We start from the raw sequence: 20,387 nt of genomic DNA on the forward strand, positions 1-20,387 counted from the left end.
TTTCAACTACTGTGTACGCAATTATAAAAAGAAATAAAGCTGCATGATTCTTAGGACCCATAACAATAACCCAGGGAAAGAATGGGAAGAAATGGAACCATAAACATGTATTACAGCTTCCATGGAACAGCTTTTCAAAATTAAGTTTGAAAGTAGACAAAGCTTGGTATTCTGAGTCATCTATGACTCCCTTTTAACTCACATCGGCCAAAGTGAAAGTGTGCAATATGTCAAATTAACTTGCTCAAATTACTTTTCTCAACTTTACAATGCCCTTTAGGAACACTATTACTGAGAAGCTATTGCTGGCATTTACAGCATAAAACTTGATTTTGGAAGGCTGATATTGCAATGGCCTAAATATTACTAAATTGAAAACTGTATAGTACCAGTTATTTGATCATGCTGAATGAAAAACTTAGTTTGTGAATGATCCACTTTTAGTTGAAAAGGAAAAAAAAAAAAGCAAGGTTAAAGTTAGAACGATTTTAATGGTTGATTTATATTTAGATACAAGGAAAGAATAAAAAACAACATCTACAATTAGAAAAACTTCTTGAAATAAACTTATGTCTAAAAATGAATAATGTAATATATTCATGTATTATCTTTCATATATTCATTGAGTTATGATATAAAAAAATAGACATTCACATACTGTATTAATCTTACTGGTACAGAGACTTCTATTTAAATAAAACAAATCACAGTGTTGGCCATTTAAAATAATTTACAAATGTATTCTCCTTTATATTTTCAGGTTCAGTACAAGTAAAATCTATCACTAAGGAAAATGCATAACAAATAGGAGTAGAATGCTTATCAGTATGAAATAACCAATCTGTCTCTTCAATGAACCATGTAAAGACTTCATTTCAAACAAAGAATTATAAATTGATATAGGTATCAAAAGCAACTCCTAAAAAACAATTATGTAAAAGGACAACAGTCTTTCTACCACTTGCCATGATAAATAATATCATTGTTCTTTCACATATAAAAGAAGCAGTTGTGGTTTTGTCTGTTTTCCTTTATATGTACAGACATAAAGAATGCAAGAAATACTGTCTTTTCCTTGTCTTATGGGCTTTCTGCAGCTAGTCAAAATATTATTTACACTATTACTTCTCCTTTCCAAACTCACTAGAAAAAATATTTTAATCATCTGAATCAAGAGGGAGATGTAGGTTGGCCTTTTTTTTTTTTTGAGACGGAGTCTCACTCTGTCACCAGGCTGGAATACAGTGGCATGATCTTGGCTCACTGCAACCTCTGCCTCCCGGGTTCAAGCGATTCTCCTGCCTCAGCCTCCTGAGCAGCTGGGACTACACGGACACCACCACACCCAGTTAATTTCTGTATTTTTAGCAGAGACGAGGTTTCACCATGTTGGCCAGGATGGTCTCGATCTCTTGACCTCGTGATCCGCCCACCTCATGATGGGATTACAGGCATGAGCCACTGCGCACGGCCAGGACTGACTCTTAAATATGAATAAGAACTGTAAGTAAGCTAGATCTGATTCTATAATAACCTTACAAAACAACAAACTTACAAAAATGAATTCACAAATTGAGCTCATACCTACTTAAATATATCATTATATTCAAAACCTCTCAGTATTTACAATATGTATATTCACAAAGTATATGTTGTTACAGACACAGAAAACAAGCTCCCCTGTTGCCTTTAAAAATAAACAAAACATAAATTTAAACTGTGTGCCTCATGATCTATGTGCTCTGCAGTCTAATGTTCCGCATGTCTCTCAGCAGCACTGTTCGGTAGTTTTGTTCCAAAATTTCCATGTATTCAAAATACTCACTCACTCGAAACCCATGCAGTGCTTCTTCCTGCCAAAAGTTATAAAGGGAAAATTTACTTGGGTAAGACTCACAATTCCAAGTTAATGAATTTTAAATAACTGATATACCATTTATTTTCAGCTATAGATGGGGGTGGGCTGTTTATGTTGCCAGTAAATGTGTAATTGCTTTTTATTTAGTGAGCTGTGTATATATATATGACAGGAAGAAACTATATGTCCCCCTCAAATAAGGTTTTCTGTTTTCAAAACCAAAAATGATTTACAGCTACCAAAAAAAAAAAAAAAAAGGCAGATAAGGAAATCTTCCTAATTTTAAAAATAGTATGTTATACAATGATTGTTCAGACTTGTAATTATTAAAGACTCTGAAGCCTATCTACCAAAGGATATCATAATAGTGCAAGACATCTGTTGTATAAGCTACTGTCCATAAAACCTCCAAGAATCTGCAATTACTAATGTTGGTACTATGCACATCTATACTAATTTGGAATTTAATGGTTAGTGTTCCAAACGAGGCACTCAAGAATAAACAGTAAGAACACCCGTTTAACATTTTAGAGTTTTTAGGGAATTTCATGACCATTCCTTTTAGTACCTCCAAATACTATTTACGCAGTACCTACACTCAAGGCAAAACAAAATATGCAGAAGAAAAGTAATCTCTGATTCAGTGTAATTAATATTTACAACGTTAGAAGTTTTGTAGGTTACAAAAATTTTGGAAAATTCATGCCTTTCAGGAGTTTATAGTTTAAAGGCAAGAATTACTATAACAAGAAAAAAAAAAAGCAACCCCAAAGAATAAAAGACAATGCATATCATATACCAGATAGGGTGTTAGAGGCAGTTTATAGAGAAGAAACCTCAATACAGAAATAGGAAAACATTACACAATCTCAATGAGAACAGATGTTTTTAAAGGCTTCAGATACCACTTGTCACTTACGGGCAGTAATCATTCACAGCTTGCATATAACTTGACGTAACTTTACTCTTATTTTGCCATCATCACCAAAAATCTACATAGTTTGAGAGAAAGGTTAGTCGGGACATTCTAAAAAACTAACGACTGATCTACAAGGCTGACATTATAGCTGAAGAAATGAAACGGTGTTGTTATATACTTAATACCATTAAGGGTAGAACAAATAACTTCCAACATAAGTATCTGAGCTCTAATCTTAAGATAATTGTGAAATTATTTCAATCCTTCTTTCACTTCTTCACTCATTCATTCTTTTATTATACGTAAGGTTCTTGATTAGCACTGAAGACATGAAGATGAGTGAGAACAGCCCTGCCCTAAAATGTTGACAACTGAGGTGTATATCATGTCTCTGATTTTATGTATAAGTAACTGAGCCAAAGGGAATATTTTAATCTTAGGAATAGCAGAAATACTGGGTCTTTGTAAATTCCTGTCCTATCAAAAATATTTCACTTTTTTCTTTGGGGAAAAATAGGATCAGAGTAAGAACAACCCTACTGTTCAAGAACTCATTTTAAACAGTTATTGTTATAGTCGTGGAACAATTATGAATTTATCCATTCATTTCATTCAAATTATGTGTGACGTGGCTTTAACTACCTCTTCACTAAAACTATACCTAAGATGGGGAGGAATTACAGTAATGTGTTATTCTAACCAGAGACTAAAGATCCAAAGATCCAATGGCAGAAGAACTGTTTCAGGACATATTCATTATTTTCAAAGGAATATTATTGTGCATTAAATATGAATTATAATAGGAGATGACAGTACTTGAACAAATCTCTAACAACTCATTTCTGGGCAAAAAATAAGCAATATCTATTCAACATCTTTTAATTATTGTTTCACTTTAATAAAAACCACCTAGGGACAGCCATAGTTATAACTCAATTTAAATATATTTTTTTCTCAGAATGCATTTTTTGAAATCATGGTTTCCATTTTAAACATTAATTGTAAATGCCCTGATAACTACACCAAAGAGATACCCATAAAAATGACACATAAGGCTATTAACGTCTTATTTCATAAGAGAAAAAATTTAATTCACATTTAAAAAGGAGTGTTTTCAAATGATATAGTTCATTAATGAAAATTTGTAGGCAATTTTAGCTCTGAATAAAATTCCAAAATATCTACATTTTACATTTTGTCTTCAAAGTAGAACATTTTTTCATCTCATCCTAAATGTTCTCTAATGGCCCTTTTAGTGGATAACTTTTACTTGTAATAGGACCATTTAGACTGCCAGCTTATCATTCAAGTTAAAACAGACTATTTCCTCAGAATACTCCTTCATTATCATTTCATTTATAGACCAAAGTATATCAAACTCTACATAAAAATATGAATGCCCCGATTTTTTAAGTAGCAGACACATTAATTACATAAGGTAATAACACTATTCTGCTTTATATTAACAGTGTAGTATTTGCTCCAGAAATTTTTTTAATAGATTACTACTAGAGTGATTTAAGTTTTAGTTAGGAAGTTCATTTTGAGCTTATTGCATTTCGTTTGTTGTATCTGATGCTATTCAACTGCTTTGTTTTTAACAATTTGCTGCCTTCATTAATTCTGAGTTTCAAATACTGAATCATCCAAAAGTATTAAAAATTCCCATTCTAAACCACAATGTTGGATGTATTCAACATTATATAATATAGTATATATGTAGTATCCCTCTCTCCTTTGTGTATAGAAGTCCAGTTTCAAATTTCAAATATGCATTCATCTGTTTTCTTTTAACTATTGAGAGCATTTGATTTGGGACCACTGAATCTAGGATATTTATTAAAATACCAGACTAGTAAAGGGACACTGGATTTGGATTCAGATCAAATGAAAGGGTTTGAATTCTTCTATTTTAGTTACTAGATGTATGAACTTGGGTAAGTTTATTGACTCTAAGCCTCATTTTTTCATGTGTTAAATGTGGACAATAATATCATACGATTGCTCTCTGGATTAAATATTCTGAAATCTGAACTTCTTACCATAGATTAGAGTACCTTATATGATTTGGTCCTGTCTCATCTCTTACCTTTCTTATTTCTTCACCTTGCTCTGGCCACCGTGGTCTTCTTGACACTCTGTAAGTGAGCCAGCTCATTCTGACCTCTGAGATCTTGCACTTGCCTTTATTCCTATTTAAGCAGGCTTTTGCCTAGGAAGTCTTTGCATGACTTTTTCTTTTGCTTCATTTAGGTGTCTGTTTACCCCATCAAGGGTGGTCTTACCTGGCATCTTTATCTGACTGGTACCTTAGACTCCTCCACCATGTTTGATTTCCTTATTATCAATACAATAAGGCCTATAGTACTTAAGATATTATGTTTTTGTTCATTTATTAGACTTCCAGGAGAATTTAAGTTCAACGTGGGCAGAGACATCCTGCCCTGTGACAAAAACAGTACTTCGCTCACAGCTGTTGAACAATAAATAGTTGAATAAATCCATGAGTGAATGAGCCATACCTGTAAAGCCCTTCGACCAGTGTGTGGCACACAATAAGCATTCAAGATATTCGTAGTGGTTATAAATAATAAGAACACATTTTTATTACTGATGGTCTTTGAAGTGGCTAGGCTACATTTTCTTGATCACACTACAGATATATGATGTTAGGCATGGGTGGGCCTATCAAGGATTACTGACTCCAGTCTCTGCTCCTCAACCCCTTGCCATGAATATAAGGGAACCATTTATCTAAAATATTAGGATGTTACTGGCTTTTCTTGCAACTTCAAAAATGTACCTATTTTGGAAAGAAAGCTATACCAATACTTTCAAAAGTTATTTGCATTACTTGATATTTGCAAAAATACTGAAGATACCAATTTTTAGCAGAATTTTTTTTAGAACTACTGCAAGCCATGTGAGCTTAAAATCTGAATTGAAGATAAGTTCTTTTGTAGTAGTAAACAGATAAAAAGCATAAAAAGATCAAGTGTGCTAACATGGTATACCCTGGTTTATGAATTCAGGACCAATTTTAGATATTCTCTGATATATTCTTTCCTAAATATTTAATTATTAATGCCCTTGCAAAATGATGATTTTTAAAATATAATAGCTCTTTATGGAGAAAAAAGGGTAAGGTAAGTTACTTTGAGTGGGTTAAACTGGAAGAGCTGACTTTTATTAATAACATTATGAGGCATATAGAATAAAAAATTACCACAAAAAGTATAGAACTTAACATACACTGAACAAAAGTTGAAGATTTGCATTAATGTCAAATCTCATATAGGAAGCTCTTTTTTTAAAACTAATTAATTATTATTATTATTATACTTTAAGTTCTAGGGTACATGTGCATAACGTGCAGGTTTGTTACATATGTATACTTGTGCCATGTTGCTCTGCTGCACCCATCAACTCGTCAGCACCCATCAACTCGTCATTTACATCAGGTATAACTCCCAATGCAATCCTTCCCCCCTCCCCCCTCCTCATGATAGGCCCCGGTGTGTGATGTTCCCCTTCCAGAGTCCAAGTGATCTCATTGTTCAGTTCCCACCTATGAGTGAGAAGATGCGGTGTTTGGTTTTCTGTTCTTGTGATAGTTTGCTAAGAATGATGGTTTCCAGCCGCATCCATATCCCTACAAAGGACACAAACTCATCCTTTTTTATGGCTGCATAGTATTCCATGGTGTATATGTGCCACATTTTCTTAATCCAGTCTGTCACTGATGGACATTTGGGTTGATTCCAAGTCTTTGCTATTGTGAATAGTGCCGCAATAAACATACGTGTGCATGTGTCTTTATAGCAGCATGATTTATAATCCTTTGGGTATATACCCAATAATGGGATGGCTGGGTCATATGGTACATCTAGTTCTAGATCCTTGAGGAATCGCCATACTGTTTTCCATAATGGTTGAACTAGTTTACAATCCCACCAACAGTGTAAAAGTGTTCCTATTTCTCCACATCCTCTCCAGCACCTGTTGTTTCCTGACTTTTTAATGATCGCCATTCTAACTGGTGTGAGATGGTATCTCATTGTGGTTTTGATTTGCATTTCTCTGATGGCCAGTGATGATGAGCATTTTTTCATGTATCTGTTGGCTGTATGAATGTCTTCTTTTGAGAAATGTCTGTTCATATCCTTTGGCCACTTTTTGATGGGGTTGTTTGTTTTTTTCTCGTAAATTTGTTTGAGTTCTTTGTAGGTTCTGGATATTAGCCCTTTGTCAGATGAGTAGATTGCAAAAACTTTCTCCCATTCTGTAGATTGCCTGTTCACTCTGATGGTAGTTTCTTTTGCTGTGCAGAAGCTCTTTAGTTTAATTAGATCCCATTTGTCAATTTTGGCTTTTGCTGCCGTTGCTTTTGGTGTTTTAGACATGAAGTCTTGAGAGAAGGATTTATCAATATAGTTCTACTCTTTACCCTTACTAGAGATAATCTTTTTGTGTGTCGTGTCTTTCCTATTATGTGTGTGTGTGTGTATATATATGTATGTATATATGTGTGTGTGTGTGTGTGTATAAAATCTTCTTGATCAAAGTGATAGAAACATAAACAACTGGTAAGCAATGTTTCTTCCAGTATGTTCCTTCTGGGGTGTTCAGTAAAATTAGAAACTCTTGGATGCAGTCCCTACAATTTTTGAATCCTTGGCATTGGCATTCTGGATTCTGATTTATTAACAAGCTCCAAAGGTCACAGTTTTATGTATTCTAAAGGTTTTCAAGCTACTTGAGATTTTCTACTACAATCTGACAACTCATGCCTCGGCCAAATAAATTCTGAATTAACAGGTCTGGGAAGGAGTCTAAATACATTAACTTTCGTAAGTACCCTAAGTGATCCTTAGGATCAGGGAGTTTATATAGTGTTTGTAATTCTGGATAGAATGTGAAGTTCTTAGAGATTCAGGACAGAGTATGTAGTTCTTGAAGATTTAAACTCAGCTGAAGGGTACTTGGAAATATGTGATTGTACCAGAGACTTGACTTAGTCTTGGCCAGGTTAATGAGAGAATAGGTCCTGATCAGAAACAGTATAAGAGGATATTTCTGACCAAGGTGTGAAGGTAATGTCATTGACAGGTATTACTATTATATGACATCTTAAGAAGTCTCGGGAGCTGGAGAAAAATGGGAGCAAAAGTACACCAAAGTGTAGCTATGCACTTAGAAAATCCTGTTTCCTTTGCTTGTATTCTCTACATATCTTCTTCTTTAACAAAGAAATAAAAAGAATCTAGTAGAGAGATGTAGAAACTTAGTAACTGCTAAGTTTTTTTAAGTACTTACTATGTTCCAGATAATGGTCTAAAAAAAAGTATTTTACAAATATCATCTCATTTAATTCTTCCACAACCCTATGTGATGAAGAAATAAGCATAAAAGTCTAAGCAACATACCCAAGCTCACACAGTGAGTGACAAAGTTAGAATGTGAAGCCAGATAGAATCAACTAATATAAGGACAATGCAGAAAACATATCTGCAAAACAGTTGACACTGGACTAAATACCTTTAAAATATTTGCTCAGATGTTTTTAATATTATGTATACTTTTATCTTATAAAAGCTTAGTATTCAACCAGATTTTCTCAGTCTGATCTTCATTTCTCACCCTGTCAACATTCTCTGGTAATAGCAGCTGCAATAGCACCAACAAAAAATCCCTCTTGACAATTTACTGATTGGGTTGAAATTAATCTGATTTTTTCATAATTATAAATTGATTTTGTCATAATATGCAGGATTTAGTTGAAGCATTTTAATTAAGTAGTTTGAGCCTTCACAGCCTGATTTTCACACAAAGGCAACTTTTTCTAGGCTGGTATTTCAGTGAAGTTTGTCCCCAGGTTGAATTCACAAACTAAAGCCAAGATTGCTGACAGCCTATTAGCATGTTAGCAGGAATACAACACAGCTCACTAAAACACTAGGACATCCACATATGAACTACTATTAAACTAAACTGTCACTAAACCTGCTTGTGTGTGTGTGTGTGTGTGTGCAAGCTACAGATGAGTTGAAAGAATGAAGGAAGAATGAACTTAAGACTTTCCAGCTTGCTGGAATATTACAGAATATTTACTTTGTTGAATGTTTTTCTCCTTGGAATTACAATATCTACGGACTTTCTGAACCATCATCTGTCACAGATAAAAATGTTCAGAATTCTGGGCCCAAGGACTGAGCTCTTTCTTCAGCATATCTTCAGAGGCTGCCGTCTAGCTCGGTACTAATCCATTAATCACCACAGCATGAAAATGATGCACTTAACTGCTCTAATATCCAGTCCACATTCTAGTTGTGTCTACAAGGATACTGTGAAACAATCAGACAATGTTTTGTTGATATCAACTCATACCCATGGCGCTCATCTAATCTAGTATTTCAGCGGTTTAATCTGAAGAGGAAAAGTAAGTTTTTCTTTCCCCCATAAACCTGTTCTGCCTATTACTGTTCACACCACCTTCTGATCCAAGAAATTCTAACTTATCTTTTTCATATATTGATTTGGAATCATGAAGAGCTCTTCAGTGAGCTGTAAGAAATGTAGGCAATGAGTCCATACTCTCAATTACCTGATTTAAAATCTTGAGCCTAAACCAAAGTGACTACAAATGGACTGATATTTTCTTGATACTGAATATTGCACACAGATTTTTATTTCTAAAACAATGCTTTTATCATGTCATTTTATCTCAATACATGAAATTTAAATCAGGAAAAGAATTGCATATCTTCAGTTTCTCAAGATAACTGATTATAACTGAAAGCATAACATATTTGTGGTTTTAAATATTTTGAAAATGAATTCAATTAGGTCTGATTATTTGAACCCATTTATAACAGTCAGATGTTTGATCTATTTATTTTTATATATTCAATTTCTTCTTAAAAATAGTTTTATGATAAAAGAAGTATGAGCTCATTTCTCAAATATAAAATAAAGCCCACATAAATATATACAATAAAAAGTAAAAGTATCTTGTTCTACTTTATCTTCATTCTTCCTGGAAGCAATCATTATTAAATCTGTAGAGCAAGGGGATAATGTGATTAAATAATCTATACAAGAATATTGTTATGGCTGTGGTATGCAGTTACATGGGGAATTGTTTTTTTGAGACAGGGTCTTGTTCTGTAGCCCAAGCTGGAGTGCAGTGGTATGATCATGGTTCACTGCAGCCTCGACCTCCTGGGCTCAATTGATCCTCCCACCTCAGTCTCCTCAGTAGCTGTGACTACAGGTGCGTGCCACCACACCCAGATAATTTTTGTACTTTCTTTTTGGTAGAGATGGGGTTTTGCCATGTTGCCCAGGCTGGTCTCAAACTCCTGGGTTCAAGCTATCCACTCGCCTTGACCTTCCAAGATGCTGGCATTACAGGTGTGAGCCATTGTGCCTGGCCTATTTAAAGAATTATTGATAAGTCTTTTCTCCCTTTGCACAAATCTGAGATTTTGAATAAGAAAGTGTAAAACATAATTTCCAAGGTTCAATCTCTATACCTTCAGTTGAATGAGGAATTCTTAAGTAATGTGTGTATTTTTGACAGGGGATGTTTTTTGGGTAGGCAAAATAAAATCAGTTCATTAATCAATACTTCGTTATTGGTTATTATATGAATAAGTGAAAAATGCTGTACATATATTTATATACTTTGCAGACAAAAGACTATTTCAGGGCCAAATGGAGTAGTTAAGGGATATGTAAATATATATTTAAATACACTATACCAGAGTTTATCTCACAAGAAAAATGAGTGCCCATCAAAAGAGAACAGTGAATTTTGACACCTATCCACTGAAAATAAAACAACAAAAGTCAAGTCATGCTATCAATCAAAAAAGCATTTTTCTAATCTCTCAGATAAATGAAAACAACAAGGGTAAAAAGTAAGGTTAGTTCTAGGACACATGCTAAAATTAATTCCTTGCCTACATGTTCTTAGTTTGGATTTAAACCAACACTATTCAAATTTTAGTAATTTAACAGAGGCTTAGGTCATAATCTGCTCTCCCCATTTAAAATCCTTTAGTTTTAAACTGATAGCATTATGCTGAAAACACAATGGAGAATGGTTTGAGACACATTTAAAGAAGTTACCATTTGCAAACTCTATTATAATTTTTCCCTCAAATAGTCAAAAGAGAGATGAAACTAAATCAACATTAATCAAATTTAAAGATTATGCTTTTGATAGGAAGAAAAATAAGCGGTAAGCACTTAATGAATTTAGTAATGTTTGCTATTCGATGTGAAAAAACAAAGTTTATTCATCTTTCCCATTTATTTATTTACATTATTTACTTACACTATCAACAAATACGTATTGAATACCTATTATCTACCAGGTATTATTGTTTGATATATTGTTGAAAATACATCAGTAAATGAAATAGACCAAGTCACGGTCCTTATAGAACTTACACATTTTACCAGGGAAGACAGACAAAAACACATATAAAATAATTTTCAGATGGTGATAAAAACTGTAAGAAAAACTAAAGTGGGATAAGATGTTAGAGAATTACAGGTTAGGGGGATACAGACAGATATGAGTACAGGAAAATTTCAGACTCTGAAATTCCTATAATTGACCACTATAGATGACGAAAATGTCCCTTACTGAAAATGAACCTACATTTTGTATTCAACATAATTTCAATTTGCTTAACACTTCCTGTATTCCAAATCACCTCTTAGAGAGCATTCTTTTATTTTTCTATCTTAGTTTTTCTTCTACATGTGCAATCATTTTTCTCAGCATACTTTTTCATTAAGATTGTTTCTAAGATTATACTTCTGGTGATATATATTGAAAGTTTAAAACCTTTTGAATTCTGAATTGATGAAATAAAAATGCTTGATAATTTGGCAATCTTAAAGGATCAATGACATTTATTTAAAGAAAAATATCATTAAATGGAAAAAAACCCTGGCAAGTATTTAACAGTAAATAATGAAATTAATTTACATAGAAACTGTTTGTTGACCTAGAGAAAGCCTAGCAAATGATGAATGTTGTTTTTAGTGTATACATGTATATGCGTTCCTGTGGGATGGCAAAGGTAGTAGGGATAAGGAAACATTTTAAGTTCAAAGATTCTTTAAACAAATAGCTGGATTTCCACCAAGAAATGAACACTGGGATGTATTTATATCTCATGCACTTTCTAAAGTCCCCAACTTCCAAAATCACATTATTGTAATTGAGACAGTAACTATATCTTTTTTAAAAGTAGCACCACATTTGGTGATAACTTTTTAAAATGAGTGCTATGATAAAATAATCTTTCATGAAAATCTTTTATAAAAATGGAAGTTTAGAAAAATATAAAAATATGAAAGCATATGAAATTATTACTATATTAAATATATTTAAAAAGTATCAAACCAATAAATTAAACTTTTATTGACCAAATAGCCCATAGGAATATTTTTAAAATATTTCTTTTTTGGCATAGCATGTGGGTTACAAACAAAGTGTTGGATCCAGACAGCTTATTTCATATTCAAGTTCCACTTCAGCTATATGGTTTGGGGCAACTTAACTCTGTGCCTCAGTTTACTCATCTCTAAAATGGGGATAATAATATCTACCTCTCAGCATTGGTTTTTAGGATTAAAAGAGTGCCTAGAAAAAGTATCTAAAATTAAGCAACAGAAGTTAGCTATTAACTCAATATTTTCCTCTCCATATAAACATACTTACTTTTAGGAAAACTTGCAGATCTTGAGTCTGAGTGTGCTGTAGAATGTCTTGCTGTAAATGTTTGAATATAGCTATACAGATATACACTTGATAATCGGGACCAAGGAAAACACAAGTAGCAATATAATGGCAGATTTCTATCCAATCTAAATAATTCCAAAAACACTGGGTTATCCATTGCAGGCAAATCTTTAAAAAAAAAAAAAAAAAAAAAGTAGTAAGTTCATTTAAAAACTTACAAAACCACATTTGACTTTTAAAGAACATTAACCAATAACTCATACAAAACCAATGAAAAGCTTAGCAGTTAATCAAAATACAAAGACAGTCTTCATAGATGCCTAACAAGGATGCTTTCCTATTTGCTTCAGTTGTGAAAAAAACTTTCACGGCCTTGGAATTTAGGTCTTAAGGGTAACTGATAGTGGTCACACTCCTCATATACCTATTACTCAATGCCTTCTTTATTCATATCGTGCTCTTCTTACCCAAAACACCAATCTGCTCTCTACAGATAACAAATGCTAAGAGACTATTTTAATTCAAAGATGGGAGTTTTTTTTATCTATCCTACCTACAACCACAGATGTATAATTATGCAGATGACAGATTGCTAAATGTTACATTAATGCAAATGGACTCTTCCCGAATCAGAAAACAATTTAAACCTAACAGAATTACATAACATAAAAACCGGGAGCTAATGCAGAGAATATTTCAAAAATGAGACTTTTACAAAAGGAATTTTTTTCCTGTTTATTTTTTGAATAACATTTGTTCAGATTATAAAAGCAATGCGTGCCCACTGTGGAAAACAGAAAAGTTTCAGAAAAAACAATAGCAAAGACACAGAGATTATAAATACTGGAAACATTTTGATACATCAATGTTATGGGTAAAGTTGAGCCCCACTCAAAAGATATGTCAAAGCCCTAACCCCCAGAACCTCGGAATATGACTTTATTAGAAAATAAGGTCTTTACAAATGTAATCAGGTTAAAATGAGGTCATTACAGTGAGCCCTAATCCAATACGACTGGTGTCTTTATAAGAAGGGGAAATACATTCACAAAGACAGGCACACGAAAGGAAGACAATGAAAAGACACAAATTGAGAATACCATGTGAAGAAGCAATATGTATCTGCAAGCTAAGATTCTAAAGGCTACTAGAAACCTGGAGAGAGGTAAGTAACAGTTCTTTCCTTAGCAACTATGGAGTGAACATAGCCTTGTTAACACTTTGATTATGGCCTTTTGGCCTCCAGAAGTGTGAGAAAATAAATTTCTGTTGTTTTTAACCACCAAGTTCATGGTACTTTGTTACTATAGTCATAAGAAACGAACACAATTACTTTCCAATATTTTCACTTTCATTTATGATTCACAAATTACTTTACCTTCGATGGAAGATTCCCCTTATTGAATATCTCTTGTCCTTTAGTTTTATGGTTTTTTTTGGAGATGTGGGGAGGAAAAGGGAAAAGATTTAATGGCTTATCTCAATTTGTCATAGGTATAGAGGATACAGATATAGAAATTTTCCTTTTGTGTTCTATCATTTTGTTCTTCTAAAAATACATTCTTGAAAAGGTTCTAAAAGTTATTTTTAATATCCTTGATTCAACTTTTGGGCATGATGATCCTGATTTTAACTGATTTGAACAAACTAACACATATTACTTTGCTAGAACCACAGGCAGGGAGGCTTAAACAATTAAAAAAAATTTTTTCTCTCTATTCTGGAGAAATCCAAGATCAAGCTATTGGCAGGGCTGGTTTCTTCTGAAGCGTCTCTGAGGAGTATAGATAGATGGTTGTCTTTCCCTGTGTCTTCACATGGGCTTCCTTTAGTACATGTCTGTATCCCAATTTCCACTTTAATAAAGACACCAGTCATATTGGATTAAGGTCCAACTTAATGACCTCATTTTAACTTAATTATTTCTTTAAAGGTCCTATTCAAATACAGTCACATTCTGAAGCAGTGGGGTTAGGACTTCAACAGGTGAGTTTTGAGGAGACACAATTCAGCCTATACCAGAGGGTATTATTGAATTTTTGTTTTCCAGACATTATTACTCATATCAATTATTAACCTTTAAATAAGGCTATTAATTCTGTTCTCAGGTGTAAGATTTTCCTTTACAATTATAATGTTTCCCTCCTGTTATGTTCCAAAATCTTTCCAAAGAGCCCATAAGTTTTAACTCAATATTAAATTAGAATGTATCTATGAATACCCAATATTTGTCAACAGGCAGTATATATTAAATTCTCCTTGGTCCTACCTTTACTGTTCACTTGGCATTAATGGGATGCACCTCCCAAATTTCAACATGGAGGGTAGGCTGGCATGCAGAGTACATTACTAAATCTCCATTGCCCCCACCCCAACAAATCCCTGTAATATGGCTCTAGTGGACTGAGGAAGAAGTATCTCCTGCTCCCTCTTGACTAGGCAGACTGAAGCAGTCTGTAGTACTTTGACTAGGAGCAATAATTCTCTAATTGCTGGTTGCCCTGCTGCCAAGATTCTCTCTCTGTTCTTTGCTACAGCTATTAATGCCAATCAACTTAAGGCCATGCTGTATTAATGAAAATCTAGAGTCTCTGAATGGATAAAGAAAGAGAAACAATTCAAGAATGAAAATAAATACAACGATCCCCACAGCTAGAGAAAACGGTTCCTCCCATTCAATTGTTAGTTTCAGGAGTGAATGAGAAGTTGATAAAGATGTGGGATCTCAGCTTCTGTCCACCATCTACATTGGTTAAAAGAAAGTCACCCTAGAATCTTCAACAGTTCATTATTATACATAGTTTCTAATGCAGTTGTAATTTTTTGGCATGTATATACATTCAAGCATTGTTGTCTGTACACTGAATTTTTCTTCCATTAAATGGATATAATACCTATGTTTTCCCATCACATGGGAAATTTCGAAGAGGAAAACTGAGAGACTGTAACTGAAAGTACTTTGAAAAAGTGCTATATGTTATAACAAAGGTATAGATGTTATTATTTAACAAATATTTCTTGACCACCTCATATGTACAAGGTAATATTACCATTTTTTATGGGAACAAAAGACATTTATCCCTGTTTCACAAAGTTTACACTTAAAGTGGTATATACATACTTTTTAAACATATGACCCTCTTCGCTTGGTAGAAATTATATTGGCTTTACTATATTTGCAAGTACTTCAGACTTACATTGAAATAGCAGAATTCCAAAACACTGTATCCCTGGAAGAATGCTGAGCTATGAGTCATAAATTTTAATCTCTGAGCAAGTGACTTCTGTATATATTTATTTTTTTAGACAGTCTCACTCCATCACCCAGGCTGGAATGCAGTGGTGCAATCTCAGTTCACTGCAACCTCTGCCTCCTGGGTTCAAATGATTCTCATGCATCAGCCTCTTGAGTAGGTGGGATTACAGGTGTGCACCAAGACCCCAGCTAATTTTTGTATGTTTGGTAGAGACAGGGTTTCACCATGTTGGCCAGGATGGTCTTGAACTCCTGACCTCAAGTGATCCACCTATCTCAGCCTCCCAAAGTGGTGGGATTACCTGCATGAGCCACCACACCTGGCCACTTTCGTATTTTTATAAAGTTCTGCAAATCAACTGACAACCTAGAATTCTAATAGGACAGAGGAAATAGTATGTGTCCAAACAGACATGATGTAGTTTTTTCTTTAACATTATGGAATTTTTAAAAACATATATAAAGGAAGATAGAATAGTACATGAACTAGACAATTTCAAATTTTGATTGGTTGATATGTGTCTTAAGTTCCTTTTCCCCTATAGGTTCCCCTCCTTTCCTGCATCCCTTTCTCCTACTAAAGATGTTTCCTCCAACTGCATAGTATTCCATTGTAGATAAACCACAATTTATTCAACTAAGCTCCATTCATGGTCATTTGCAGTGTTTCTAGTCTTTAGATACTATAAAGAATACTATAAAAACATATTTGTGGATATGTATTTTCAAATTTTTTCCCTGTGTATTCCTCGCTTAGAGCTCTACAAATGAGACTGCTGTGTTAAAGAATAAATGGACATGTAACTCTGTCAGAAAATGACAAATTACCATTTATATGTCTCAAAAATATATTATTATATTTTCAAAAACAATCAGTTGAGTCTTTATATTTATTGGAAAAAAATGCTATTATCAATAGTAATGAAATAGGCTTATAAAGAAAGTGAAACAAATGAATTTTGTTTTATGGTAAACCACCATTCCATACGTAATGTAGAACTAATTACACTTTAAGACATTTAAATAGCTTTTTAGGCTTGTAAGGAAGGAAAATCACTTACATAATATGCATTAAAATCTACCACAGCTCTCCTAGGCAATTTTGTTCTTGAACCATACTTAAGATTATGTCAAAGGACATTAAGATGCCACACTGAGGTGCACATTATTTTATCTGAGATAAATTATTCCTCCTTGTAACTAGAATTAAAAAACAATCTTCAAAGGTTCTCAGAAGAACATTAAGTCTTCCTCTTTTCCTATTTGAATACCCTTTATTTCTTTCTCTTGCCTGATTGCCCTGGCCAGAACTTTCAACACTATGTTGAATGGGAGTGGTGACAGAGGACATCCTTGTCTTGTGCTGGTATTCAAAGGGAATGCTTCCAGTTTTTGCCCATTCACTATGATATGAGCTGTGGGTTTGTCATAAATAGCTCTTTATTACTTTGAGATAGGTTCCACCAATACCTAGTTTATTGCAAGTTTTTAGCATGAAGGGGAGCTGAATTTTTCTGTATCTATTGAGATAATCATGTGGTTTTTGTCATTAGTTCTGTTTATGTGATGGATTACATTTATTGATTTGTGTATGTTGAACCGGTCTTGCATCCCAGGGATGAAGCCAACTTGATCGTGGTGGATAAGCTTCTTGATGTGCTACTGGATTTAGTTTGCCAGTATTATATTGAGGATTTTCACATCAATATTCGTCAGGCATACTGGTCTGAAATTTTCTTTTTCGTGTGTGTCTTTGCCAGGTTTTGGTATCAGGATGATGCTGGCCTCATAAAATGAGTTAGGGAGAATTCCCTCTTTGTCTACTGTTTGGAATAGTTTCAGAAGGAATGGCACCAACTCCTCCTCAAACCTCTGGCAGAATTTGCCTGTGAATTGGTGTGGTCCTGGACTATTTTTTGGTTGGTAGGATATTAATTACTGCCATAATTTCAGAACTTGTTATTAATCTATTCAGGGATTCAACATCTTCCTGGTTTAGTCTTGGGAGGGTGTACGTGTCCAGGAATTTATCCATTACTTCTAGATTTTCTAGTTTATTTGTGTAGAGGTGTTTATAATATTCTCTGATGGCAGTTTGTAGTTCTGTGGGATCAGTGGTGATACTGTATATTTAGAAAACCCCATCATCTCGGCCCAAAATCTCCTTAAGCTGATAAGCAACTTCAGCAAAGTGTCAGGATACAAAATCAATGTGCAAAAATTACAAGCATTCCTATACACCAATAACAGAAAAACAGAGAGCCAAATCATGAGTCAACTTCCATTCACAATTGCTTCAAAGACAATAAAATACCTAGGAATACAATTTACAAGGGATGTGAAGGACCTCATCAAGTAGAACTACAAACCACTGCTTAAGGAAATAAAAGAAGACAAAAATAAATGGAAAAACATTCCATGCTCATGGATAGGAAGAATCAATATCATGAAAATGGCCATACTGCCCAAAGTAATTTTTTTATTATTATTATACTTTAAGTTCTAGGGTACATGTGCACAACGTGCAGGTTTGTTACATATGTATACATGTGCCATGTTGGTGTGCTGCACCCATTAACTCGTCATTTACATTAGGTATATCTCCTAATGTTAACACTCCCCACTCCCCACAACAGGCCCCAGTGTGTGATGTTCTCCTTCCTGTGTCCAAGTGTTCTCATTGTTCAATTCCCCCCTGTGAGTGAGAACAAGCAGTATTTGGCTTTTTGTCCTTGAGATATTTTGCTGAGAATGATGGCTTCCAGCTTCATTCATGTCCCTACAAAGGACACGAACTCATCCTTTTTCATGGCTGCACAGTATTCCATGGTGTATATGTGTCATAATTTCTTAACCTAGTCTATCATACTACAAGGCTACAATAACCAAAACAGCATGGTACTGGTACCAAAACAGAGATATAGACCAATGGAACAGAATAGAGGCCTCAGAAACAATACTACACATCTACAACCATCTGATCTTTGACAAACCTGACAAAAACAAGAAATGGGGAAAGCATTCCCTATTTAATAAATGGTGCTGGGAAAACTAGCTAGCCATAAGTAGAAAGCTGAAACTGGATCCCTTCCTTACACCTTATACAAAAATTAATTCAAGATGGATTAGAGACTTAAATGTTAGACCTAATACCATAAAAACCCTAGAAGAAAACCTAGGCAATACCATTCAGGACACAGGCATAGGCAAGGACTTCATGTCTAAAACATCAAAAGCAATGGCAACAAAAGCCAAAATTGATAAATGGTATCTAATTAAACTAAAGAGCTTCTGCACAGCAAAAGAAACTACCATCAGAGTGAACAGGCAACCTACAGAATGGAAGAAAATTTTTGCATTTCTACTCATCTGACAAAGGGCTAATATCCAGAATCTACAAATAACTGAAACAAATTTACAGGAAAAAAACAAACAACCCCATCAAAAAGTGGGCAAAGGATATGAACAGTCACTTCTCAAAAGAAGACATTTATGCAGCCAACAGACACATGAAAAAATGCTTATCATCACTGGCCATCAGAGAAATGCAAATCAAAACCACAATGAGATACCATCTCACACCAGTTAGAATGGTGATCATTAAAAAGTCAGGAAACAACAGGTGCTGGAGAGGATGTGGAGAAATAGGAACACTTTTACACTGTTGGTGGGACTGTAAACTAGTTCAACCATTGTGGAAGACAATGTGGCAATTCCTCAAGTATCTAGAACTAGAAATACCATTTGACTCAGCCATCTCATTACTGGGCATATACCCAAAGGATTATAAATCATGCTTCTATAAAGACACATGCACACATATGTTTATTGTGGCACTATTCACACTAGCAAAGACTTGGAACCAACCCAAATGCCCAAAGTAATTTATAGATTCAATGCTATTCCCATCAAGTCATCATTGACTTTCTTCACAGAATTGGAAAACAACTACTTTAAAGTTCATATGGAACAAAAAAGCCTGGGTAGCCAAAACAATCCTAAAGAAAACAGAACAAAGCTGGAGGCATCACGCTACCTGACTTCAAACTATACTACAAGGCTACAGTAGCCAAAACAGCAGGGTACTGGTACCAAAACAGATATATAGACCAATGGAACAGAACAGAGGCCTCAGAAATAACACCACACATGTACAACCATCTGTTCTTTAACAAACCTGACAAAAGCAAGCAATGGGGAAAGGATTCCCTGTCTAATAAATGGTGCTGGGAAAATTGGCTAGTGATAGGCAGAAAACTGAAATTGGACCACTTCCTTATATTTTATACAAAAATTAACTCAAGATGGATTAAAGATTTAAATGTAAGACCTCAAACTATAAAAACCCTAGAAGAAAACCTAGGCAATACCATTCAGGACATAGGCATGGGCAAAGACTTCATGACTAAAACACCAAAAGCAATGGCAACAAAAGCCAAAATTGATAAATGGGATCTAATTAAACTAAAGAGCTTCTGCACAGAAAAAGAAACTATCATCAGAGTGTACAGGCAACCTATAGAATGGGAGAAAATTTTTGCAATCTATCCATCTGATAGAGGGCTACTATCCAGAATCTACAAAGAACTCA

At 34.2% G+C, this 20,387-nt stretch overlaps 1 protein-coding gene across 3 annotated transcripts in view; it reads right to left on the reverse strand.

Moving 5' to 3' along the window:
• Window positions 1-471: 471 nt before the first annotated feature.
• The window catches only part of TBC1D32 (TBC1 domain family member 32), a 226,795-nt gene continuing 206,879 nt past the window's right edge, over window positions 472-20,387 (reverse strand). For all 3 annotated transcript variants that reach the window (XM_015137509.3, XM_015137505.3, XM_015137510.3), the window contains 2 exons: window positions 12,520-12,708; window positions 472-1,853 (listed from right to left, as the gene is read on the reverse strand). In XM_015137509.3, coding sequence (XP_014992995.3) covers window positions 1,734-1,853; window positions 12,520-12,708 — 309 coding nt within the window. In that variant the 3' untranslated portion in view covers window positions 472-1,733. The remainder of the gene's footprint in view (window positions 1,854-12,519; window positions 12,709-20,387) is intronic.

The sequence above is a fragment of the Macaca mulatta genome, chromosome 4 (assembly GCF_049350105.2).
Source record: "Macaca mulatta isolate MMU2019108-1 chromosome 4, T2T-MMU8v2.0, whole genome shotgun sequence".
NCBI classification, from domain to species: Eukaryota; Metazoa; Chordata; class Mammalia; order Primates; family Cercopithecidae; genus Macaca; species Macaca mulatta.